This window comes from Abramis brama, assembly GCF_963993115.1.
Source record: "Abramis brama genome assembly, chromosome: 10".
NCBI lineage: Eukaryota > Metazoa > Chordata > Actinopteri > Cypriniformes > Leuciscidae > Abramis > Abramis brama.
The window spans coordinates 27989843-28017760 of NC_139972.1; the positions used below are offsets into that span (position 1 = coordinate 27989843).

Genomic DNA, 27918 nt, shown 5'->3' on the forward strand with positions numbered 1-27918 from the left:
CATTACACAATCTTTCCCTGTGGCATCCAAAAACCTCAACAATGCCAACTGTAAAGTTAATTATGACAAATTACACAAACATCTTACAGAAGCAGCATTGAGACAAAACAACTAGCAATTATATCAATGAGTGAAATATTTATTTAAAAACTGAAAAGTAAAACAAACCCACACACAGTTTTAGTACATATCATACAAAGATATTCTCCAAAATGTTATTGAGCGGCCTTGTTTTATTATTATTGTTAACAAAAGTCAGAGGCAGTTTAGAGGCTGGCTGAGCTGGTAAGACTAGACAACCGAATCTAAATGGTGGAATGAACCATTACTGGAGGTGATGATGACACTCCAAAAAAACGGAAATTAAATACCCAGTGTCGCAACTTAACATAACAGCCGAAGCAGTGCAACAAGTGAAACAATATGAGGGTATTAAGATATAACAACATAAGGGATATACAGTATATCATATCTCAGTCACAAAGCATCCACCCAAACACACCCACACACAGCCACACACACACACATTATATTAGTATTAAAGAACACACACACATAATAAACACTCTCAACGCATGTTCATACAAAGTCTAGAGGACCCTAATGCAATAATTTTTCTCTTTTGTAGTTCCGGACTGTTAGTTTGTGGAGAAGTTGAGGTAACCATGGTTTGTAGATGACTACAAGACTGCATGTCCCTGTGTCGAGGCCCTGGTCAGAGCTGTGCTGCTGGCAGACAGTGGTGGTCTACAAGGCTATGTGGTCTACATTGCTTTGACGGATGTGGATAGGCCTCTAGAACCAAATACATTTTTACTTCACATTTTTCATGCATCTCCATTTTGGGTGAGTCTTATGAACACTTTTTCAAAGCCCCGAAAGGGACACGGCGATAGGAAAAGTTACAATCGTAATAATATAATCCCTCAAAAATCTTTGTGTTTGCTCATAAAACCCTGGAGAAACTTTGCGTTCGCTCACAAATCTTTTGTGTATCTAGAGAAACTTTACATTCACTTGCAAAACGTTTGTCATGGAAATAACATTTCAAGTGAGTGAATGCAAAGTTTCTCAGGGGAACACGATACTTGTGCAAGATAACGCTACAAATTTGCAAGCAAATACAATGTTTCCTGTGGGAACGCAACTCGTTTGAGATAGAACATTGAAATGTAACCCCATGTTCTCTAAGGGCTACGTATCATTTCTTCTCTTTTAGATATCCTCCAAGTTGAAAATGGGGAGCTCAAAAAAACAAACGAAACACACCAAAGCTGAACACAGGGATGGGTACATCTGTTCTCACACCACACGGTTCTCTACTGTGATCTCAGTTCGCAAGACCAAACTACAACTTTAAAACACTGTCCTAATGCTACTCTAAATCACGATTTTAAAGGTCATTTTTGAGGGAATGTGATCCTTGACCCTTTTCCCCCTTTTGGAAGGCACGGATGTCTCTCCTCGGGGTGCGCGTATGTGGAGGTACTGTCATATTAACGGCGCGTAAACCGTACTGGACCGTTTTATGGACCTTTGCTAATACAATATGGTGCATAACCTATCTGTGCTCAGGAAACCTAAATAGAGCTAATAAAACAAAACGCTGAGCTCTAGCCTGACGTGAGGTCTCACAAAAACAGTCAGTTCATAGTCAGTCATGAACTTGAAATTGGTGAAAAACATCAGGACACAGTTTTGTCGAACGATACGACAAGATGAGCTATTAAGCGGTTTGTCCCTAAAAGTCAACATGGTGAAACAGTAAAAAGCCTGTGGATTAAATCTATTTAGGGCTTCTTATAAAATCAATGCCTCGGGAGCATAATCAAAAGAAAAAAAACTACTTACAGAAAAAGCGTGTTGAGTTTGGTAGTGTTTTCGGGTGTTAGTCAACAGTGGTCGTCGTCTACTATGTTCAATGCTCTTGTTTTAGTTCAGAGACCACTGCTAAGGGGACGGACCCAGACAATGGCGATCCTACACGACATTAAGGAATGCGTTTGAGAGGTGGAAGTCATTCAGCTGCTGTTTGTAAAAGTTGAGTGCGGAAGGGTCACAGCACACTGCCATTTCCTGCAAAATGGGGTGACTCACCATTGTGCAATGCATCATGGGATGTTTCACGGGGAGACGGGATTGTTCTAAATGGTCACGGGTGGGGGAAGATTCTCCATTCCGTATGAGGAGGAAGAGGAAATGAAATACTCAGACAGTTCAGCGAGCCTGCACTTCCCTCTCTGTCCACTAGGTGGTGCCATCCATTTCCTGCCTTCCTCTCCCTCCCCCCCTTCGTCGCACACTATCATCACACTCCTCACGTCTCCTGACTCCACGGGCAGGGGAGGGAGCAGGTTAGAAAAAAGCACCTTTTATTTGGCTTAAATGTACAATAAACGAAATCAAAAGAGTTAAAAAGTACAATAAAAAGGGAGAAGGGAAAGATAGTGTGTATATAAAGACGTCAAGCGCCCCGTTTGTAGAGGCTGCTGCACAGAACACGACAAGTCTCATCTCGTTCCTGCGGACAAACACAAAAGAAAGCGAATTACGCACATGCAAACAAACCACACCCTTTGCACCACCAATTAGCTCAATACTCCATCCTCAGCCCTAAAAATCTCCATCTACCCCACTCGCCAGGCAATTCTGGGATGTTGAAGCAGTTTTGGCTGATGGTTTGTGGTGTTATTGGGGGTCTTACCCTCGTCCTCCCCTCCCCAGCCCTCTGCGATGCCAGCGAGCTTGTCATGCTTCTTCCTCAGTTCACCAAGTCGCTCCCTCTCTTTCTGCAGCCGGGTCTCCAGCTCCAACACCAGCACCTGAGACACAATAAACGGTCAGATTTGTTCACATACTTCCACAAAGACGTGGACAACAGGTTTACACTCGCTCACCTGTGCATCCATCTCTTGCCTCTTGATCTGAGTGAGTGTCATCGCGGAAAAGTCCATAGTGTCTGAAACAAAGAGAGAATTTCAATTCATGTCTAACAGCTTTTAGGTTATTGAGGATTGTTCGCCGGTCTTTTTCACCTCTTCAGAATGAGAATATGAATGTCTCTCAATTTTAAGAAATCATGATTTCACCAGGCTGTTATGTGAGTTATCATGTTTCCAGCAAACAAACAATAAATAAATAAATGGAAGTCGAGTACATTGCAGTGTACTACAGTTGAATATTGTGCATTTCAGTAAATGTATTAGGTCACCCATGTAGTCCATGCAAACAGAAAATGTGTCATTCTGGACATAATGATTAATGAATCAAAAGCTTTTAATGAATGAAAGGACACACAATGTCATTGACTCCATGTGATTGGTCAATGTTGTTTAAATGCCTTTGCCTCCACAGAAGAGCATCAGCACAAGAGCTTGCATAGAGATAAACCTGACTACATGTAGGCCAGCTCATTCCTGTATCTCTGGAGGGAACCATAAACCAGTTTCCATGGCTATAGTTAAATGTGAAATGGGGCAATGTAACTGTGGAGGCAGGGCCGTGCACAGACATTTTGAGGGGCAGTGGCTTAAACCAAAAAAGGGGGCACTATAAGGAGTTTGAATGAGGCAGTATCATCTTAATACAGAAAATTAAAAACAACTATTTTATATGGGCAATAAGATTACAATTAGGATTTAGTGCAAAATCAAGTTATGTTGTTATAATTACTCTTCCAATTAAATAATTCAATGTCAATGCCAGTTTAACTGTCTGATGCTCAGTGGGCTCTCACTCTCTGAGCTGCCTCATCCTATGGAAGTAGTATAGACATTTAATTTAATATTATACACTTAAAGTATAAATTGAAATGATATACAGGTTACAACAGTTATAAAGTCACACCGGGGTAAAATGCGCATTTGACTTAATTCTCTTTTATACCACTCAATGGCACAAATTCTGCTCAGCACTTTTTTTCATAAACGCTTTTGATGATGGACTTGGAAATTTGGCTGATCATTGACTTGATCAAAGTTGATTCTGTGCTAATTTAATCTACTATTTTATGTATATTTTTTTTATGTTTTAGACTTATGTAGCAATTTAAATACAAAGATCTCAAGAATCTTGTTTCTGTATTTTTAAAATGAAAATTATGACAGATAGCCTATATTTATTGAACAAACATTTATTATTTAATTTATCAAAATAACTCCAAAATTGTTATAAACTTTACTAAAGTGATTGGTTTGAACAAGTATCAACTTAGACATTATTAAAAGCATATTAATTTAGCTTAAGTATTTTTATCAATACTGTGTGTCTTACCATGCTGGTTTTACCCCGTGTGTACCTCCTTGCCACCTCATACATTAATAAGATTTTTAAACAAACCACCTTTCTGATTTATTTTCACACAAAATCTGTTGCTCCATAAATTTTCAAACATTGTTCTGCAGTCATTCTTGTTCAATCAAATTATTTACTGATCTAATCTAATATAAATAACACTAATAAATAAATCACAAATAAATAAATAACATTTTCTGTTGTTTGCAGATTTTGTAGACAAAAAAACAATGCCTTCACAAAATTAGAAGAACAGAGTGAGAAAGAGCAAAGACAAAGCCTATTCAACATGGCAAAAATTGAATCAAAGTTCTAGAAAGCCAGAGGGTAAATCATTATGTATAGAATATTTAGCAGACAGTTTTTCACACTTTAACTCCTGTAAATATATTTCCCATTATAATCAGTTGCCTTAGTTGATATAGTATCTATCTATAACATACATCATATTTATAATATTTTAATGAGACCATATTAACATTATACATAATAAAAAGGTAATATACTATATATTATCTAAATGTGTTCTAATCTAAATTAATAGTACTTTAGTATAGTAGGTTACAAGGTGGCTAACGGCACAAAACACATTTGCTTTTCTTCCAAGAACATGGATGTTGCACGAGTTGTAACTTGTTAGCACTATTTGAAGACCAGGAGCAAAACATTTTGCGACAGAAATACAAAAACATATTACCAAAATACTAATTTTGTGGATCGACTACTGTCTGTAATGTGGATTGTAATTTGTAATCGACCTGTGAATGGGACGAAATTCTATTCTGAAACTGTCGTCGGAGAGCGGGCACATGCTTGTCTACGAGTGACGCTGCGGAGCGAGCAGGAAAACACGGAGCGGATTAGCGGAATCAGTGGATCTTTAGCGGAGCGATAACAGAACGTTTTTATGGGAATCTTCTGGAGGGTTAGGGAGGGGTCGAGAGGGGCACCTCAGCTGATGAGGGCAGAAGGGCAGTGGCTCTAGCCACCGGGCCACCCCCCTGTGCACGGCCCTGTGTGGAGGTCAATGAGAAGCAAAATGAGGCTGCCACTACTGTAACTACTAACTTTTGGGCCTTATTTAATGAATAATGGAGAAAGGACTTTTGCTAACAAGATTCAAACCTGAATTGCCCTCATGAGCATCACAGCTTAATGTGTCTGAAAATGTTTAGCCACTTAAACACAGCGGGATGTGCTGTATATGACCTCACCTGTATCCTCGATCTGAGACTTGCCGGACTTTGTTGATGCCACGACCCCTGCAGTGGCCTGGGTGACCCCTTTGGAGGCCTGCTGGAGACGGGAAAGGTTTGTACTGCCCTTGTCTGCTTTTACCTGAAGGGATAACATGGATTATGTATCATTACATTGCTTTAAAGTTAATTCAAGTGCAAATGTTGCTGGTGATTTGTTGGCGCTGTACCTTAGATGCCGCAACTAGCTGAGCCGTGCTTGCAGCGATCTCATGCGAACACACCATCAGCTCCTCAAACTTGCCCTTGCCTTGCACCACCTGATCAGCTGCATCACTGCAGGAAGAAGAAGAAAAAGCACAATGGTTAATATATCAGTCCATGTTGGATTCAAAACTTAGGGTCCGGACACTTTGGAAAACACGGACATAATCATGGAATCCAGTCATTAAAATGGAATTTGCTGTATAATGCGGAATGACATGAAATTTGACAAATTTTGGATTAAGAAATCAAAATAGCGCTGTACACTTAATCAAATTCCAAATGAAATATGGACTAGTGTCTGCTATTATTAAACCACGAAAAGAAATATGAAGTGTACATGTTCTGTGAATCTCAGAGTGAATGAGTTTAGTCTACTGCACATACTCAAGCACATGTGAATGTGATGCTGATGGTGGTTTCAGAGCTGTTTCTATTTACTTCTTAAAGTTATAATAATAATCCTATTTACAAGAACCTTGAGAGATTTTTTTCATCTGTTTTAATTTATACAGAAAATCTGTTGTGCAACACTTTATTTGACAAACATGCAATGTTTAGTTGTAAAGGAATTGTATTTTCATTTGATGACACGTTTTACAAATTTATTTGATTACCACAGTCTTGATGATAAATCTGTCAATTTAAAAAGCAGAATTTGTGAAATTCATAGGACCCTATTATTGTTAAAATTTCAATGAATTCAAATGATTAGACATGCTTTTGGTTATTCACATTTAATTAAGCCATTAAAATGGAAAACACAGAATCTTGGAAAAAAATACAAAATAATTTTGGAAAAAATAAAACGGATTTCATTGTGCCACTGAGATTTTTAATCACTATGCCACAGTTTCCCTCCCCCCAAATTTGATTTTCTCACTGTCTGTGTTACTCACACCAACATGGTGGCGCCCCAGCCCACGGCCTTGGAGGCGGAAGTGAGACCTTCTGTCCGTCGGGAATTCTTGGCGTAGAACTCCTTCATAGACGCGGCCCCATGTGAACTATCAAGGCTATCAAGGCCTTTTGCAGCGCGAGCGCCGATCTAAACGATGTCTAGCATGCCGTCTTTCTGTGCAAAAACTAATGTAAGCTTGGCATGACAGAGTCATGCCCTCTGTCAGCGCAGACCACCAAGCTGCCCTGTCTTCCGCAATATGATGCCATCGGTCAGGGTTGATGTTAAAAACATTCATTTCCCGCTTGATGACATCCTTGAAACGGAGCTTGGGTCGGCCACGAGGGCGATGTCCAACAGCTAACTCCCCATGGAAGATGGATTTTGGGATACGTTCATCCGGCATACGACGCACATGGCCGATACATCCAAGACGTCTCCTCCGGATTGCGGTGTACATGTCACTGCTGTTAGTGAGCTTCAGCACAGTGGTGTTCGGGACCCGATCCTGCCATGACAGGCCAAGGATCTGTCGTAGACAACGGAAGTGGAAAGCATTAAGCTTGTGCTCCTCCCGCCGGTATGTAGGCCATGTTTCACTTCCATATAATAAAACAGAAAGCACACAGGATTCATATACGCGCACCTTTACTTTGAGAGAAAGGTGGCTGTTGTTCCAGACACGAGACTGAAGACGCCCAAAGGTTGTTGAGGCACGACCGATCCTGGTATTCAGTTCAGCATCAAGGCTGTTGTTTGCTGTCAGAGTTGAGCCGAGATAGACAAATTTTTCAACAACCGACAGCACTGTGCCGTTGATGGTGACGAGAGGGGGAGCAGGAACGTTCTGAGCCATCACCACTGTCTTACTGAGGTTTATGGTGAGTCCGAACTCTGTGCAGGCAGTGGCAAAAGAATTGCACATCTCCTGAATTTCTTGTTCAGTGTGAGCCACGAATGCAGCGTCGTCTGCGTAGAGCAACTCACGCACAAGGACGCACTTCACCCTGGTTCTGGCCCTTAGACGAGCCAGGCTGAAGAAGTTGCCATCACACCTGGTGTGCAGCAGAACCCCACCTGGATCCGAAAAGTTCACTCACCCTGCCGCTCTCCACAATGTCCCTCTGCAGGTCTTTGGAGGACAGCACGAGCACTTTGATGGCCTGCATGAGATCTGTGCAGGACGCCAAGATCCTGCAGGAGGCGACAGAGAGCAACATTTAAATACTTCAAAGGCCTGTTTTGCATGCATGGCTAATGTGTCTGGATGAATGCAAACGTGCAACGCTATCCAAGGGAAATAAACTCTGCATAAAAACACTTTGATCACTTAACCAAATCCACTAAGGAATATCAACCAAATAAATTATAATAAATAAATGATATGCATTGCATGCATAACACATGTGGTTTGGTCAGTCTGACCTTTCATTGACTTCCATTTTGATTCCTGTGTCAACTGCCCTGGACTTATTGAGCATTTCCTGTTGCAAAGCGCAAAGGGGAAAAACATTAGACAAGTAGAGTGGAGCGCCTCATGTTTTATTAAGCATCTGTCTGTATGGTCGAAAAAGCATTGACTGATCACCTCAATCCTGGCGGCAGCCGACTCCACAGCTGCTGATGTGGCTGACATCTCCTGCTCCACCAGATCTCCCAGCTCCCCTTGCTGTAGTTCCAGACCCCGGGGACGCAACTTCTGCTCAGAGAAAACAGAGGAATTAACTAAGAGGTTGTGTTCTCATCTATGTCTAATTTACGTTGTAGAATAAAACGCCAATGTATCGGCTTGTTATGTTTCCCACAGGCTTTATTTTACTCATAAATTAAAAAAAAAACATTATAAAACCCCATAGGAAAATCTCAAGGGAACCAGGGGGCGGAGCTTTGACGTTATACCTGCACCACTCTATTGTCCTGTATAAATCCAGAGCAAATTTGGAAGTTCTCGACCTTCTATTTCTAAAGTGAAAAATAAAATCTGAATATCAGTTGCAAGTAGTTAAAGTCACCATGAATTTAAAACTGACAGTTATTGTATTTTAATAAATATTGCAGTATTTATCATAAATGATTTATCAATGCACATAATTTTTTTTTAATTCACGTGCCATCGTAATCAAAATAACTTCCTCTTGTAGTTGGTGCATGTTTACTGGTGCATGGGCGGGACAACCTGTCACTCACATGACATCCCAGCAACAGCAAACCACAAACATCCAACGATCCAACCAAATCCCGATGGACAAAATCAAGTCCCGCCCTACATTTTTTCTTGTTTGAGAAGCTGTTTCACTTGGATATACACGTCACAATAGTGAATAAAAGACGAATGTAAGTTCTCATTTGATTGGATGGCCATTTGCTGATTAAGATGCAATCTAGCATTCTACTCTTCTCTTACAGATGTTTATTTTTCTAGTGCTGTGATGCTACTGTTAAGAAACTACAACTATGATTTTTTTCCCGTTAATTTAAATGAAGTTGAAATAAAATAAATATCAGATGAAAGACTTAAAGTTAAAAAAAACTTGCAATTGAAGTACTAAAATTACTAAAAAATAAAGCTAAATAGATGAAATTACTAAAAATAAAAATATATTTAAAATAAATATACTACATATATAAAAATAAAAGCTAATTCAAAATATTAATAAATACTATAATAATCGATAAATAATTCAAATAACACTGGGCATGCAGTATGCAGTTCCGTACTAGCTTTGGCATAATTTAATTCACTCAAGAAAAGTGCTAAAAATGACATGCTGCTATTTTTCAACCCACTGATTTACTATGCTAAAACCAGGACTGACTCTCAGTGGCACACTCACTTCACCCAAGGCCATTACGGCATCCAGTGCCGACGTCAGCCGGCTGCAGTCTGCCGTCCCCATAGACTTCTGCTCCTGAAGCTGGCAAAGCAGCGCCATGGCCTCCGCGCCACACGCCTTCACGTTGTCTGCCAAAGCTGCCCACAGACAGACAAAGACAGAAACCAGAGAGCTATGGGATGATTATAGTCTCAATATGATTGACACGTGCAAGCACACTTATCAATGAACTTCATACATGTTGCAGAAATGTTTTATCCATGCCTTTCAACTTGCGTGTGCAAAATTCTAAATTAAATGAATGTGAAGCAATTTGTACAAATAGAGACATTTTTGTGAATACAAATGTTTTCCTTTGTATTAGTGTATCATAATTTGCGCATGCAACACAGAAGATGTGCATGTGTGGATCAGGTGACACGCGTGCATTCATTGACGTCTTTTCTGAGTCGATCTCATTTGATTCATTTGGATTTTGAGACTTTCTTTTCGCGTTTTTTAAACATTTCACAACCCACACACAAACAACTACAAATGAATAGGCCTGGTGCTAATTATTAATGTGTGCACAACTACCCATCTATTTGACAAATTCACAAATGTGCGTCACTACATTTAAACTAATAGCCTACAATACAACTTGTGTGTGCAAAATCTAAAATCACATGAATGTGCAGCATTTTGTACAAATAGAGACATAGTTGTTAATACAAAACCTCGATTTTAAATTAATGTAGGCCAGAATTTGTGCGTGCAACAAGTAAGATGTGTATTTGTGGATCAGGTGACACGCGTGCATTCATTGACTCGTTTCTGAGTCGATCCTATTTGATTCATTTGGATTTTGAGACTTTCATTCCGCGGTTTCGCCTTGCACGATCCACACACAGATGTCTGAGAAAACCTGCTACCACTAGATGGCAGTATTCTGCTAAAACAGACAACGGAAGCGTAATCAAGCGTTCTTCCTCATTTAAGACGCTTAATGTGAGTGATATTGAAGCACCACATTTAGTACACAATATTGGCCTACCTTATTAATAAAGCATATTTATAGAGGCAAACAGATTGCATCAGATTATGAACAACACCCATAGAAAAACATTATAAAACGCTTAACGTGTAATAGCGCGTTGCATGTTCAATAAGGTGTAGGCATGGCTACTGAGTTTAAATATCACCGTCATTACTGCATTGACATTAAGCTTTTTCTTTATAATATGCGCTATGGGAGGAAAACTATATAGCCTACAGACAAGAGCCTATATGAGCGCGACGCGCGGCGTTTCACGTTAATGGCATTTCCCTTCCTGAGCCTGTTAAAAAGAAAAAGCTTAACATGGCATAAGCTTGGCAATTTTTCCTGTTAAAAAAACGTGAAATTTCGCATTTGCGTTCATATTATAGGCTTAATTTGTATCTGACTACACATTGTAGGCCTATACATAGCCTAGTATACAAGCTTTGGAATTTGAAAATGTCTGTTTTTAAATGTTAAAGACGATTTTCGTAGTACATTTGTTTTCCATTGACCCATAAGCCACTGTTATAGGCTATATGAGTTTTAACAATATGCAACCATTGTATATCGACATGAAATGTTAATTGAAAATCAACTGGCCCTACGTGTGTGTAGCTGCATATTTCTACATGAGAATGATTTGACGCGCTAACCACAGCTCATGATGCACAAGGGAACGTCAGCCAATTCCACTAACTGCGTTAAAACGTATAATTTGTTTTAATTAAAATTACTTTTAATATTTAAAAACTGACATTTTCAAATTCCAAAGCTCGTAGAAGGTTCCTGTAAGACTGACTTACAGGTAAATTTGCATTTACTATAATTTGAATGAATGACTGGACGTTTATATTTTTTTGACTGTGAGTGGAATTTGCAGATGTCCCTTTAGAAAATGCGGCGAATATCAAAACCTACAACTTGCTTCACTGAGCTCTCGGACCGGTTGCTCTCCCATACACACGCAAAGCAACTGCAGAATTTCATGTTAAGCTTTTTCTTTTTAACAGGCTCAGGAAGGGAAATGCCATTAACGTGAAACGCCGCGCGTCGCGCTCATATAGGCTCTTGTCTGTAGGCTATATAGTTTTCCTCCCATAGCGCATATTATAAAGAAAAAGCTTAATGTCAATGCAGTAATGACGGTGATATTTAAACTCAGTAGCCATGCCTACACCTTATTGAACATGCAACGCGCTATTACACGTTAAGCGTTTTATAATGTTTCTCTATGGGTGTTGTTCATAATCTGATGCAATCTGTTTGCCTCTATAAAGTATGTTTTATTAATAAGTTAGGCCAATATTGTGTACTAAATGTGGTGCTTCAATATCACTCACATTAAGTTAACACACTGTTAACCTGCAACCCCACTTTTGAAAAATCCCCAGAAATGACATACCCAAACTGAAACAGATACAGTTCATGAACCCTTTGTACTAAAAGCACAAGTATGATCTCATTTGAAAGCTGACACCTGGCAGTTTATTGTAAATGTAGAATTAATTATTGTCATAATGACAAAAAATGTTATAAATAGCTTCAAAGTTTTGTAAAGTTATTAGAAATTAATTTTTATGAAACATCCTCATGAAAATAAAATTGAAGTTGGCACTGGAGCAATCTAGAAATGCACTACAGCTAAAGCCACATGTCTAAACATTTTATGTTTAAAATCTGAAGATAATAAGTCCAAAACTCTGTATTTAGTTAAATGTTTTTCAAGACCATGTCATGTGACTTTATTTTGATTTGACGGTAATGCTTCTGATGTTTATTGCCATCTTCTAAGCATCTATCCAGTATATTGTCTCTATTGTTTTGTGGTGCAAACGATCCCCATTCAGTCTCAGTCTCCCCCTGCACACATTCACACATCTCCAGCCTGGTTATGGCTCTAAATATGCATTTCTTTTGTCTGCATTATAGTTAACGACTGGCTATTCACAGGCTATTCATAGGGTTTCAGTCCCTAATTTCTTTTCTCAAAGTTCACCTCACATAAACTGTATCAAATGCACTTCTTGAATAAGGAAACATTTCAGAAAGTATTCAAAAAGTCATAAAAGTATAACTTCTAGGTTGCAGGTGCACCTGGGGCTAGCTAGCATGTTAGCTTAGCACACCATCAATACACGACAATTTATGAGATTAAAACCATGTTTGTGCTTTAAACTTATTTTATAACACTTTATAAGTGTTTTAAATAATCTTCTGTGATCTAATTTGGCTTCAGATAAAAAAAAATCAGACAGAAAATATACTATTGTATGGTTTTCTGCACAATGACTGTCTATATAGATTAGCATTACATTATAAATATAATCTATTATTATGGAAGTACCTGGCATGGCTTGAAAAACACAGGTAACTCAAATATCATTGCAATCATGTTTATTGTCTTCAAAACGTCCGTATCTGCATGTCACAGCGATCTCTTGTTAGCTTTGTGTATATCAGTGATGTCCTGGAATGTCACACATGATCATGGCTCTTCTTCATGTTCCATATATGGACTATTATTGTGCATGTAGCGCCCTCAGGCTGTTGGTATGAATTAAACAAAGTATCAGAATATCTAAGCATTTATAATGATTACATCGACGCATTTGGGTATAAATTCAATAAATATTATTCCTGTCTATAGAAATCTGATGTAAATCTATGAGAATCTATCAATATTTCTCCAAATCTGCACATTTTTGAGCTAAAGCCCTGAGGGACGTTGTTTTGTGAATCGCTGTCATGACGACAGCACAGAGTTTTTTTATGAATGAAAGCGGCTGACGCACATAATTCATATTAAAGGTATCGACTCATTTTTTCATTTCATAACTCCTGACACAAATTAAGAAATAACTGTCGCTATAAGTTTCTCAGAATACAATAGTGGTCAAATACTGAAACTTGAGTCTTATATCTTTTTAATGATGTATAGTTTGTCAAGGTATAACATTAAATCTGATAGTAACTTTGAACTATATATAAAAAAAACCGCTTCAGTGCGCCCGCGCACTGACAACGGTTAACAGGTTTTAAATGAGGAAGAACGCTTGATTACGCTGCCGTTGTCTGTTTTAGCAGAATACTGCCATCTAGTGGTAGCAGGTTTTCTCAGACATCTGTGTGTGGATCGTGCAAGGCGAAACCGCGGAATGAAAGTCTCAAAATCCAAATGAATCAAATAGGATCGACTCAGAAACGAGTCAATGAATGCACGCGTGTCACCTGATCCACAAATACACATCTTACTTGTTGCATGCACAAATTCTGGCCTACATTAATTTAAAATCGAGGTTTTGTATTAACAACTATGTCTCTATTTGTACAAAATGCTGCACATTCATGTGATTTGGATTTTGCACACACAAGTTGTATTGTATTAGTTTAAATGTAGTGACGCACATTTGTGAATTTGTCAAATAGATGGGTAGTTGTGCACACATTAATAATTAGCACCAGGCCTATTCATTTGTAGTTGTTTGTGTGTGGGTTGTGAAATGCTTAAAAAACGCGAAAAGAAAGTCTCAAAATCCAAATGAATCAAATGAGATCGACTCAGAAAAGACGTCAATGAATGCACGCGTGTCACCTGATCCACACATGCACATCTTCTGTGTTGCATGCGCAAATTATGATACACTAATACAAAGGAAAACATTTGTATTCACAAAAATGTCTCTATTTGTACAAATTGCTTCACATTCATTCAATTTAGAATTTTGCACACGCAAGTTGAAAGGCATGGATAAAACATTTCTGCAACATGTATGAGGTTCATTGATAAGTGTGCTTGCACGTGTCAATCATATTGAGACTATAATCATCCCATAGAGAGCAGTCAGACGCGCCATCTGTCACCTGCAGACACTCCACATACGCTCGGGAAGAAACGCATTTCCTGCCGTGTACAGTCATGACGTGATTGCTTGTGCTCATGGGAACCGCAACATTAGCAGTTTTGAGTTATGTCATGTACCTTTCCAGCATCTCTCCCGAAACAACCAGACCTCCGGCGACGGAGTTATTAACAGAACCGCAGTGACACTAATGACCGTCATGATGAATGGAGACTGACTCAAACAGAAAGTCATTTTCTTGGACGTCTCTTTACATGTGGAATATGGTTACAGCGGTACTGTAAAATATTTATCAATTTAATAGAAATTACATTTATGCTGCTTAGATCGAACGGATAGCTTTGGTTCTGGATGCTGATTGGTCGATACAGTGTATTAAAGCACAATGACTGTTTCTTTAAGGAAGTATTTGCATAGAAATTCATCAGTTGTGCTAATGTGATTACATAAGCTCATTTGAATATATTTTAATAGCGCCTGGGTGATGCCTACCGTCTGCTTGTTCCACTGGCACCATGTGGGAGGTGGCGCTTCCCTGCACAATGACATCGCCCACCAGGTGAGCAAACTGAGTCACTGCCCGCACCAGTCTAGACACATCTATTACACACATTCAGGAAAATCAGTGTGGAAGAGTTACAACATGAACATATGAGTGCCTCTCATCTCAACAGACTAATTCTGAGTAAAAAAAAAAAAAAAAAAAAAAAAAAATCTGAATGCACTCATGGTGTACTTAAATCAGTTTTGGATTTCTATTGGTATGTCATTACATTATTTTTTGAGCTTGTGCATGCAGAGTGGAGAACAGTGAAGGGGAGCAACAGTTAGTTTCAAGTTTCAAGTTAGTGTGAAATTAGCTCAACTGTCTTCAAAATAGTGCCGATTTTTCAGTCCTGAGACATTTTTTTGCAATAGGTAGCAGTGTAGCAACACAAATCACTACATCACGGTTGTGTCACAATGTATTGCACAGCCTTACTAGCAAGCGAGCCAGACAGAATGCTCTCCTGTCTCAAGTACTGCTGGAAAGTTATTCAGGTCAAAGTTGATTCAGACAGTTTATTTTAAGTAATTCAGTTTGTTCAGATAGTTCGTTGTAAAGAAATGAGGTAATCAAAAAATTCTTTTCATCAATTTACTAGAGCTGCGGCAATTGCAATTTTCTTGGCCGATTCCGATTTCCGATTTTTTTTTGTGAGTGTGATCTGCAGATTCTGATTTTCTTTCAAAGAACTATAATTGACAGCATAAACAAACAAAAATCTACTTTTCTTTAATGCAAAATTTTATTTTAATAATAAAAAAAAAGTAAAAAGAAAAATAAACAAATTTCAAACAACAGCACAAATAAAGAGATATAAAAACACGGCTTTAAGTTTTTCAGGTGGGTATACAGTATATTCAGGTAAAAAAACACTAAAGAAATTAATGTAATCAAATGTACCTTTTAGCTAATTACTATTTCAGTAAAGACTAACTTAACTGCAAGCTTAAGTTTCAAAGCAACTTTGCCAACACAGTTGGACTGAACGGTACATTAAAGGGATACTCCACCGTGTTTTCATATTAAACTATGTTATTCCCTTAACTAAGACGAGTTGATACATACCTCTCTCGTCTCAGTGCGTGCATTAAATCGCTCTGTCTTGCCGTGAAACTATGTTAGCACTTAGCTTAGCCCAGTTCATTTAATATGGGCCAAGCAGAGAAGCTACCAAACACCTCCACGGTTTCCCTATTTAAAGACAGTTACTCGAGTAGTGTAACTCGACCTAGGACGGTGACACAAAATAAAACGTTGCGCTTTTCTAAGCGTGTAAAATGGATAACTATACTGCATGGCGGAATACCATAGCAAGTGCTCGGGAGCACTTTGACTCGGCGCAGTAATATCTGTTTTATTTTGTGTCACCGTCCTAGGTCGAGTTACACTACTCGAGTAACTGTCTTTAAATAGGGAAAACGTGGAGGTGTTTGGTAGCTTCTCTGCTTGGCCCATATTAAATGAACTGGGCTAAGCTAAGTGCTAACATAGTTTCACGGCAAGACAGAGCGATTTAATGCACGCACTGAGACGAAGGAGGTATGTATCAACTCGTCTTAGTTAAGGGAATAACATAGTTTAATATGAAAACACGGTGGAGTATTCCTTTAATGAATGCTAGTTGAGAAGGAAAATGAGAGTGTATGTACATGTAATTCACCTGTGTTATCTGATACAAAGCCGTCTCTGGCCGACTGCAGCCTCTCCACGCAGTCCAGAGCCACCTGGCACCTGGACACCAGGTAATCTACACACACAAGGTCCTTTAATATTTATTAAGCTCTTGTATAGCAATTCCAGCTGTGCGTTGTAATCAGTGTGGGTTGTCAGGACATGAGGGTAATTTGAGCTGGTCACTGACCGGCTGAACTGGTGCAGCTGATGTGTGTGGGGTCCTCCAGCTGATTCAGGCTGTCCTGTACAATCCTTCACGCCTCGTCTAGAGCTGCCCGCAGAGCCGCCCAGCGCAGGGACACCAACTCGCTCTCCAGAGCCTGCTCACGACTCTCCTACAGATAGAAAGACAATCAAAACAGGCATTTAACACTCCATTACATCAATTAGTCCTTTTCTGTTAGCTTTGAGACCAACAGTCTAAATGCTAGTGAGCTCATAAAAGCAAAATTAACATTTAGCAGATTTACAGCCTATGCCTTTTGGTATAATGAATCTGAACAATTACACAGACCCAATTATAAACAAATAGTAAACCTACAATATCCCACCTTCTCATTGAGTTGGTTTTGCAGGGCCTCAGCAGCTTTCACACCACTCTCTCTCTCATTGGTCAGACTGCTCTGTACACGCTCTAACTCCACCCCCAAACCTGCCAGCTCCGCCTCTTTCTGAGATACAGTCTCCAAAAGCTCCGCCTTCTCAGCCTCTAAAGCAGACAACTGAGTATTGAGCTGCTCACTTGACTACAGGAAGAGAGAGAATACAGTTCAATGAGAGCCGTCTGTCATTACGTGAATTCCAAGATCTAATGTGACTATTACTGAGAGAACAAGAATCTCAAGAAACTGTGTTGTTATTGTTAGAACCAGTGAAGCAGAAGTTGAGCTAATACATTTTGGCGTACAAACATACGTCATCCCTGCAGCACTCTATGAACTAATACAGTCATGATAAAGATGTTACATTTATCAACACACAGTTGACTTTATTTGAGTCTGCTGCTGTGGAGCAGCAGGTGTGGAGGAAACAGAGGGAAGTGGGATGGGGGATGGGGGTGAAATATCAACTCCCGTAATTTAGAACCTACATGCAATCACAGAATCCCCATGTCAACCTGCGCTGGACTAAATCGCAGAGACAGTGATACATCGATCCTGTGGTGGGCCAAGAGCTGAACAGGGATGGGTGGAAGAGCGTGAAGTAGGGCTGTACGATATATCGGAAAAAATCTATATGGCTTAGTGCGAATTTCACATGCGTGCAATCCAATTCTCAGAACAGCTCGGTTAGTTTACTGTGAATCAAACCAATCTGAGAAACCAAAAAAACACTGAACCACGAGCTGCCCGCATGCAAAGGGCTGAGTTTCTGAAACCAAAATAAAAGCTTGATGGTTTAACGTTTGTTAAAAAAAAAGGAAAGAAATTAAGATGTAAATATCAGTATTGAAATTTAACAGTTGTACTATAAATTAAAACTGTTTTTATGAAATACTTGATTTCTTATTTTACAGTACAACAGTTAAATATTACAATACTTCTTTTGTTTAATATATCTATAATAATCACAATAAAAAAAATCACAATTATTATTATACATTTTTACTGAATTGGACAAAAACAGTGGGATTGTGGCCTATGCAAACTCAAGTGGAGCGATTTTTTTTAACTGCTCAATTTATGGTTGCTGAAAGTGTTTTGTGTTAGTTCCTATAAAAAGTAAAATCAAAGTGTGAACATCCAAATTTCAAGAAAAAAAAATTCCCAAAATGTTTAGTCCTAAAAACTCTTCAGGAGTAATTTTAAATGATTTTATTCACAAAATCAACCCACTTATTCATAGAATTATTCAAGCCGTCTGGTGAACGTTCCTCCATTTCTTCATTTCACAATATGTATTGCAGAAAAAGTAAATGTCAGCATGTCAGTTTTTTCCAGTATCATGCAGCTAAAGCGTGAAGATTTATCAAGAATTGCTTGACATGTTATTATGTTTCTTTAATTTCTGACAAGGAGTGAAGAGAGATTCATGACAGAGGTGAAGAGGAAGAGAATGATGGGTGGAGGGTGAGGTCCCACCTGTTGGGAGGAGGTCACGGTACTCTTCAGGGTCTCTAGTTCTGTTCTGCTGGACATGAGCTCGGCTTGTAGAGCTTGAAGCTGCTCTAACTGAGCCTTCTCCTACTCGTGCACATACATGAGGATAGGGAAGTGTAAGACAAACATACTACGGATACATCAGGCAGAGGGAGTGTGTGTATGAAGTGTGTGTGTATGTGGTTTGTGTGCAACCTGCTGACTGGTAGAGTCCTGAGCGGCTTTCAATTTGTCCTGCATCTCTTTCTTCACATTCTCCACCTCGTCCTGGGCGGCACGGGCCACCGTCATCTGACGTGTCACCTCTGCGTTCTGAGAAGCACATAGACATGTACAGTTTAGCAGAGTCAAAACACTTGGCTGACCCAGTTCCTTTGCCAAGAATGTGGCTCCCACTGTCAGATGGCTCTGTGGTGGGATCAGAGTGTGCTGCTGTATGAGAGTGAGAGTGATGACAGCCTAAGCGTGGCAGAGGAACACAGTGCCAAGTTCTCATCTGTGTTTCATCCGAGTCTGCTAGAAAAGAATTCTGGTGGAGGAGCCTAACCACCTGCAGGTTTACTGACAGGCCTCTGGAGCTGAAGCAAGCAGTATGCAGTGTGAACACTAGTGTTGCACGATATACCGGTACTAGGAAGGTATCGCGATACCCTGCTATAAAAAAACGATACGATATTAACTTTCATTAGTACCGGTACTTTAAGAGTGACAGTACTCTAAATAGTAAGATCAGTATTGCGTAGCTGTGTGACAGCAGGAATCAGGATGTGTACATTCACTAAACGGAAGCAGAACAGTAAAATATACAGGTGCTGGTCATATAATTAGAATATCATCAAAAAGTTGATTTATTTCAGTAATTCCGTTAAAAAAGTGAAACTTGTACATTATATAGACTCATTACATGCAAAGCAGATATTTCAAGCCTTTATTTGTTATAATTTCGATGATTATGGCTTACAGCTTATGAAAACCACAAAATCAAAATCTCAGAAAATTAGAATATTACATGAAATCACACAGTAATTACACAGTAATCCCATGGTCATTGAACCAGGTTTTGGTTCTTTTGGCAGTGTGGGCCGGTGCAAATCCTGCTGGAAAATAAGGGAAGCATCTCCATAAAGCTTGTCTGCTGAAGGAAGCATGAAGTGCTCTGGAAATGTCCTGGTAGACGGCTGCGTTGAGTGGACGGCACTGTGGACCAACACCAGCCGATGACATGGCTCCCCAAACCAACACAGACTGTGGAAACTTCACACTGGACTTCAAGCATCTTGGATTGTGTGCCTCTCCATTCTTCCTCCAGACTCTGGGACCTTGGTTTCCAAATGAGATGCAAAATTTGCTCTCATCAGAAAAGAGGACTTTGGTCCACTGTGCTTTATTAAATCCAGAGTCAACGCAGCCGTCTACCAGGACATTTTCAGAGCACTTCATGCTTCCTTCATTTTCCAGCAGGATTTGCACCTGCCCACACTGCCAAAAGAACCAAAACCTGGTTCAATGACCATGGGATTACTGTGTAATTACTGTGTGATTTCATGTAATATTCTAATTTTCTGAGATTTTGATTTTGTGGTTTTCATAAGCTGTAAGCCATAATCATCAAAATTATAACAAATAATGGCTTGAGATATCTCACTTTGCATGTAATGAGTCTATATAATATACAAGTTTCACCTTTTTAACGGAATTACTGAAATAAATCAACTTTTTCATGATATTCTAATTTTATGACCAGCACCTGTATACGCGCAGCACTTGACAAAGAAACGTGCATGCATGAGAAAATAAAGCGCGGGACGTGCTCGCGCTGCCGGGCTCAGACCTGAAGCGCGCGCACACGTTCAGGCAGCATAAGATCGCGACATCAGTTCTCTTTCACGGATTATTAGGTTTGAATAGTCAAAAAATGATATGTAAAAATGCACGTCCTGGCGAGTATTCACGTAAACACAGTGAGTATGTCTTTAGTGAATGTAAACCGTTTGTAAAAAGAAATATATGTTCCAATGTATTGGATACGTGCAGGTCTTAAAGGGCCGGACCGGCAGCGTAATTTTCTGTGTGATTAATGTTAATCTAACAACAAAAGAAAATAGACAGTCACCCAATGCTTGACTGAATAAATTTAATCTATTTATTAAGAATCAGTCTATGGTTAATTTATAGAGTGAAGACCTTATTGTTTCAGCTACAGAAGGTCTATTTAGCTTTCAAAAAAGAAATTAAGCACTGTTTATTTTATTTGTCTCTTATAGAATGTCAAATGGTTTGTAATTTGCTTTTTTGCTTATTTTTAATAACAAAGATACAATTAAATTAAATATCTATATTATAATTATAAAATTACATTTAAAAAATATTAAATGACTCGTATCATGAAATAAGATTTTGGTCATCCCAACCTGTTCAGAGTTGTGAAAGGTTTGCAAATGTTAGCATGATTTATAATAATGTGATTGTTGCAAACATCTCGGTAAGGACGTTCACACTGACATAATAATTATTATTATTTTTAATAAAAGCGAGGGAATGGTCATAAAGCAGTGCAGGAACATGCTGGTCATGTGAGTTTTTAGCTTATTAAAAAGTAATTTATAAAACAATGATTTGTAAGTTCTGTCATATTTTTCAAGTACTTTTACTGTTTTAGTTTTTTTTCCGTGGTATCGATTCAGTATCGGTATCGAGGTATTTTGGTCTGGTATCGTATCGAAGTCATAATTTTGTTATCGTGACAACACTAGTGCACACTACATGTGTAATATAACATTTTTTCTATCGGCATGGAAAACACAGATTACTGACTGCATTTGCCAAAACGAGTTCGCTGAGTGAGATACTGTGTCCCACAATGCAATGCACCTGACCTTCCATTTCCAGTGTGATGAATTAAGTGGAAGTAAATATCAGCTACAATTTTAAACATCTTTCTCCCCTCAGTATTAGATTAATGCATGCAATTCATTCAAAATCTTTTAAAGTGTGAAAATAATTGAATGAAAATAAATTACTGAAGCATGTGAAATTGCATCATTCATTTAATTTACGTCACGCAGTTAGATGATCTTAGAAGTCGGGAGTTTATCAACCACCTGTAACACTGGTAGGTGGAAATTTCCATTCTAACCGTTCAACCTGATTTCACTTCTTTAGCACCTTTTAGCAGGAGCTATGGTGTGCATACATTTATAAATGATATAGACTCCTTATATCATTTGGTTATTTGGTGTCCTTTTGGAGTCACGAAGTGTCCTTTATTGGAAAGACACCTAAATTTACCTTAAAAAGGCTTGCAGAAAATACAGTTTTGTGAGAATCACCCTTCAATCTGAAGGTCTACTTTGCTGGATATAGCACTTGATGACAAAATGAGCGTGTTAAATAAGATAAATGGTTTATGCTTAAAGGTGGGGTTAGCGGTATTTGAAAAACGATGTTTGGAAGTTAATTGCACCGACACACGAACAAACAACAACAAATGTGTGTAGCCAATCAGCATTAGGGGGCGTATGATGGTAGAGGAAAGAGAATGAGCGGGAGGGAGATTTGAAGAAAGATTGCAGAAATAGAGATGAGGCACAATACAAAAGAGAAAAGCTCAGAAGAAATCACTGGAAAATGAAGGGTTATGACTGGGCAAGAGCTTTAGGATCCGCGTTAATATTAGAAAAGCTTTCCAGCGCTGGAGAGGCCTGAGCGGGAAGGCCTGAAAACAGGTTGCTTTGATTCCGCTCCACACGTGAGTAACACTGGGTTTGAGTGTCATTGTTTGTTTGGAGCTGCTGTGCAGTTGGCAACTAACAATGAACTATTGTTTGTAATTACTATTGTGTACTGTACGTTCATTTTGTTGTGCTTCTTTGTCATTCGTTCATCCTCTGCGCTTTATTTTTCATGAAGCATTATTTGGTTGTGCTTCTGCTATGATAAACAGACATCCACTCTTGGCGACTGCTAGTGAATACGGTGTTTAGCGTCAATGTTAGTGCACTCACCTTGCATGCAGGTGGATTAGGGTTTGAGGCCGACTCGGAGCAGGGCGGTTAGGATTGGAGAGTGAGTTTTGGAGGCGGAGCAATGAAGAGAGGGGTGTGTTTGTTTGGGTTGATTTCAGATATCAACATTGTCCAACAGCGTTTTTGAAATACTGTGTACCCCACCTTTAATGTATCTATATAAATTAATTATATCCATATACAGCCAGTGTGTGATTGAATGGAGATGTAAGGACATCAATTTAACTTCCTCAGCAGGTCAGCATGGCTCTGGACCAGCTCTGTGTATTTCTCCTTTAGCTTGGTGTAGCGTTGCTCATTTGCTTGTGCTTTTCCTACAAAAAACACAAATACAATAATTAATTAATAATCAAGTATCAAAAACACAAGCCTCAGACCTTACTCTGTGTCACAGAACAGTTAGCATAGCTGAGAGTGTCAGCACAGGCCTTTGTATGTTTGCTGGTGAATCAGACTGTAGACTATATGGTTTATTAGCGTTTGATTGGTGGTTGCTGTAGATTGGGGTCCAATATTTAAAAAAAAAACTAAATTTGAAATAAGAAAGTTCAATGTAACTTTTTCTGACAAAAGTATCATAACTCTTACTCTCAATTTCACTCAGGCTGCGCTGCTCTTTCTCTGTGTCCTCTTTGACCCTGCGCAGGTCGTCCAGCTCCACCCTCAGGAACTCGCTCTCACCCAGCGCCTGCTGCTTCAGGTGAGTCTGCTCTGCAAGCTCCGCCTCCAGCTCATTCACACGCCCTCGGAGTGCTTGACAAAGACGGCCACTCTGAGAAAGACCAAATGAATCATTGACATATCTCTATCACTCTCATTTTCATTCCTTCAAAAGTTTATGCAAGGCTGCATTTATTTGCTCAAATACAGTAAAAACAGTAATATTGTGATTTAAAAAACGATAGTTCACCCACAAATTAAAATTAGCCCAAGATTTACTTAGCCTCAAGACATCCTAGGTATATATGATAGTTCTTTTAGACGAATACAATCGGAGTTATATTAAAAAATGTCCTGGCTCTTCCAAGCTTTATAATGGCAGTGAATTGTTGTTTCTGTTTAGAAGTGCATCTATCCATTACAAAAGTGATCCACACTGCTCCGGGGGGTTAATAAAGGCCTTCTGAAGCGAAGCGATGAGTTTGTGTAAGAAAAATATTAATATTTAACATGTTACAAAGTAAAATTCTAGTTTCCGGCCAAACAGCCATTCGCAGTCTACTTACACCTAAAGTGCAATTTACGCAACTTGTGACGTCGGAAGTGGCGTAGTGCGTCATGGCGTAGCGTAAACATCAGCAGTACGCCGCATTACTCGCATAAGTTGCGCTTAGACTTGAGTGCAATCCGTATGTTTGTTTGGCCGGAACCTAGATATTTTACTTTATAAAGTTTTAAATATGGATATTTTTCTTACACAAACGCATCAGTTCACTTCAGAAGGCCTTTATTAACCCTCCGGAGCCGTGTGGGGCACTTTTATAATGGATAGACGCACTTTAATGGACTTCAAAACAGAAAAAGCAATTCACTGCCATTATAAAGCTTGGAAGAGTCAGGACATTTTTTTGATACAACTCTGATTTAAATTGACTGAAATCATTTTAATTTACTGATTTGTTGCTCAAGAAACATTTCTTATTATTATCAATGTTGAAAACAGTTGTGCTGCTTAATTCTTTTGTGGAAACTGCATTTTGTTAAGGCTCTTTGATGAATAGAAAGTTCAGAAGAACAGCATTCATTTAAAAGAGAAATCTTTTGTAGCAGTTTTTGTAAATTTAATTTTTCCTAGCTGAAAATGTTTTTTTGACTGACCCCACACTTTAGAATGGTATTGTGTGAGTGTATGTATATTATTACATCCTCTGCTCTCATCCCCAGCTCATTACCTCTAATCTGAAGGACTCCAGCTCCTCTTTCAGGGCCTGTAGCTCTGCTGTGAGCTGCTCAATCAAACGGTCTCTGAGGTGAGAGATAGATTCATCATGATCTTATAAACTCAAAGAGCTCATTATTATTATTATTAACTATATTCCAGTCTCTTCAAGACTTACTTCACATCTTTGCGCATGCCATTCTGACTGAAGTTGAACGGGTCTGTGGCAGCCGAGGTGCCGAAAAAGTCATCGAATTTGCTGTCCGCAACACTCTAATGGAGATAAATCTTTAGATGCTCACGTTTAAAAAAAAAAAAAAGGACACATGAGAGCTTTGGATAGTGAGATTGTGTGTGGTACCGGTAAAGGTGGGATGTCTGTGTCCACCAGGTCTTCTGTCTCTACTACATGTTCACTTTCAGGGGACGAAGACTCCACTGGAATCACCACCACTGGACTGATGTGCTCGGACAGGGCTGATGCCCACAGGAAGTTTGGCGGATTCTGTAGAAAAAAAGTAGAGCGATTATAATAAAGGAAGTCAGCTCCAGTTTGGATCCAGCCTTTGCAAAGATTTCAGATAATGCCAACACTTGCAAAGATTTCAGATCACGACAAAAAAAAAATGGTTTTCAAACAGGTTTTCCCAAAACATTTCCCTCATATGCTATTTGTCTGGGGAATTGTTTGAGCCAATGTTATGAAGGGCTGGTCAAAATGCTCAAACAAAAAATTACATCATGAGAAATGTCAAGAAAATTGAAGAAAGATTTTGTTTTATAGGACCGCCCGAGGCATTTTTATGGACTCCAGTTAAAAATCCTGATGCTAGCAAACTAAGCAGGCAGATATGTAAATGAGTTACATAATTTCTTTCCACTAGCTGTATTTCTGGACTCAGGTCAGGCAGAAATCTGTTTGGTATGCAGGAGTCTCACCTCAGGAAGTTGTGGGATCTGAATCAGTCTCTTGAAATACTGCAGGTTACTGGAGAGATAGAACAGACTCTTCAGCCTGGAGAGAGAGAGAGAGAGAGAGAGAGGGGAAAGATTGAGAGAGTGAGAATGAGAAATGACAAAAGATTAAAATAGTGGCAGTCTGTGTGACTCAAATCAGCTGTTCTGACTGGATGGTGACTGACAGACTCACTTCTTAAACTGCTCCTGGAAGCGATCCCTGTGGCCCTGCAGAGTATCTGCTGGCAGACCTGGAGGACACGAGAATGCCTCTTACAACAAGGAAAAGCTAAAGAAAATGACCCTCCACTAAGTCCTATCCCATTAGTAACTAACTTGGTCGAGCTTTCTTTTTTTCATATCTTTTTTTATGACATTTTGTTATAATATCCAAAGAAACAACACAAAACACACAATTACAACTATCCCCCCCAAAATATGTAATAATTAAAATAACAATCATAAATAACTAATTAAAAATAAGTAAAAACATTAACGACAATAAATTAACATTAAAACATTACTTAAATTACAGTAGCAGTTATTAGTACAGTATCTGTTATGTTTAAGAAAAATTATAAATAATAAAAAATAAAAATCTTTCCAGGGTGTTTCCTCAGCTATGGGCAGATTGAAAGGCGGGGGTTTAGCAATGGGTCAGTTTGGTGGTTTCTATTTTATGATCCTCTGTGTGTGTATGTTAAGAGAGAGATGTGGTTTATGGACTCACAGGAGTGGAGTTTGAAGAGCAGTTTGACGGTGTAGTCGTACAGATGACTAGAGTCCAGAATGACCTGTATAAGAGGGGCCAGACCAGACGACACTGACCCGCTGCAGTCACTGACACGGAACGAGACATATCCAACGAGCTGAACACTGAAGAAACAAAACATAAACACAAAATGATAATGGGGCAATATAAACATATGTTCAAAACACTCTAAACAGCCTCAGTTTTCAATCGGTAAGTTACATTCTTTCTTTTTATGAATCCCTCGTTCAATACATTCCCTTTTATTTTTTCAATTTATCCCTTTCATTGCCCATTTCCTCATTCACATTCATGCCCATGCTCCCCCCCTCCTTCTCTCTGGTGATCAGTGATGCAGGCTCCTGTGAGACCCCGTCTTTTCAGCACACAGAGGTGTGGTTTCCTGTGCCAGGGAGGTGTGTTTCAGCCAACAACACTCCCTAATGCTTACAGCACAGAGAAACTGACATCTAGATTTTACTGCATTTTCAGCATATATATCTATACCAATAGAGATGCCACTTGATTTTTACTCAAGAATGCAAATTTTTAGTGTGATCTGAGATAAAAAAATACAAAACATTTTTTTGATTGCTCACTTCACATGTTATTCAAATATAATCTTGACAGATTTCAGAGATTGTAATTGCCTGCCTACTACCAACTTATAAAATAGCACAACCAAAATGGCCGGCAAGTGAAAGGACTTTGCTGACGTTCAAACACTGGCACTCCACCTTAAACTTACCGCCGAGGAATAGATTCAGCTCACACTCCAAGTAATCAAACATCTCCACCGTTAACTGGAAGCTGCACGTGTTGAGAGGAAAGGGAAACATGATTAAGTCCCATTCCACAAACAGACAGAGCAATTTTGGAGCTTTATTTTAAAAAAACAGACTGAGAAAACACAAAGCTTGTGAGAAACAAAGCAATACTTACAAATTATTGACGTCGTTCTCACCCGCCTCATCAAGCTGTCTGTTTGACATCTGAAGGTTGCCTGGGAAACGAGGATTCTGGGAAAGCAAGTGGGATAAGTATAATATTTGTGAGAGTCTGACAGCATAGAGTTTTAAAATACCCATGAAATGGCTTGACAACTGCAAATTTATTTCTTGCATTCCTGTATTGACATTTCATATGACACAGGAAGCTGGGGCAAAACATATCATATATATACACGTTTGAACTCGTATGAACACGTTTACAGATTGTGAGCCCTACAAACTACTGCTCCAATTCTTCATTCTATATTTTAAAGATGGAGCTGACCTCCACCCCGACCTCCGACTTTCACGGTAGTCCATCCAGTCACTGATTGCGACCATGGGTGGAAAAAAAGGCCATTGAGGTGCTGGTGTTCTAGCTACATATCACATATTTGGAGTTAATTTTTTTACAAATTATTTACTTTAAATTTGGGTAGGAAAAATACAAGTGGAAATCCAAAAATTACCCAAGGTGTAAAGTTCTCATCTTGTACACATGCTTTTAAAGAAACAGATTTTAAATTATTTTAAAGTGATGCCCAGCAAATGAGATTGTTAGTAAGAAAGTCCCTTTAGATCTTTTAGAAGGTTACCTTACTGAAGCTGCTGACGTTCATTTTCTTCC

At 39.0% G+C, this 27918-nt stretch overlaps 1 protein-coding gene across 1 annotated transcript; it reads right to left on the reverse strand.

Annotated features, from left to right (window-relative positions):
* Positions 1–228: 228 nt before the first annotated feature.
* Positions 229–27912, reverse strand: LOC311091187 (huntingtin-interacting protein 1-like). Its single transcript, XM_084127005.1, is given in 28 exon segments — positions 229–2521; positions 2705–2822; positions 2898–2959; positions 5508–5631; positions 5720–5825; positions 6653–6752; positions 7754–7848; positions 8080–8138; positions 8243–8353; positions 9489–9625; positions 14862–14969; positions 16577–16663; positions 16778–16844; positions 16848–16925; positions 17142–17336; positions 18672–18773; positions 18885–19001; positions 22940–23028; positions 23303–23486; positions 24607–24679; positions 24772–24866; positions 24955–25098; positions 25533–25608; positions 25744–25801; positions 26281–26362; positions 26365–26426; positions 27050–27111; positions 27244–27912. Coding segments are annotated over 28 exon segments (2784 nt in total). The 5' UTR covers positions 27426–27912; the 3' UTR covers positions 229–2510.
* Between the last annotated feature and the right edge of the window lie 6 nt (positions 27913–27918).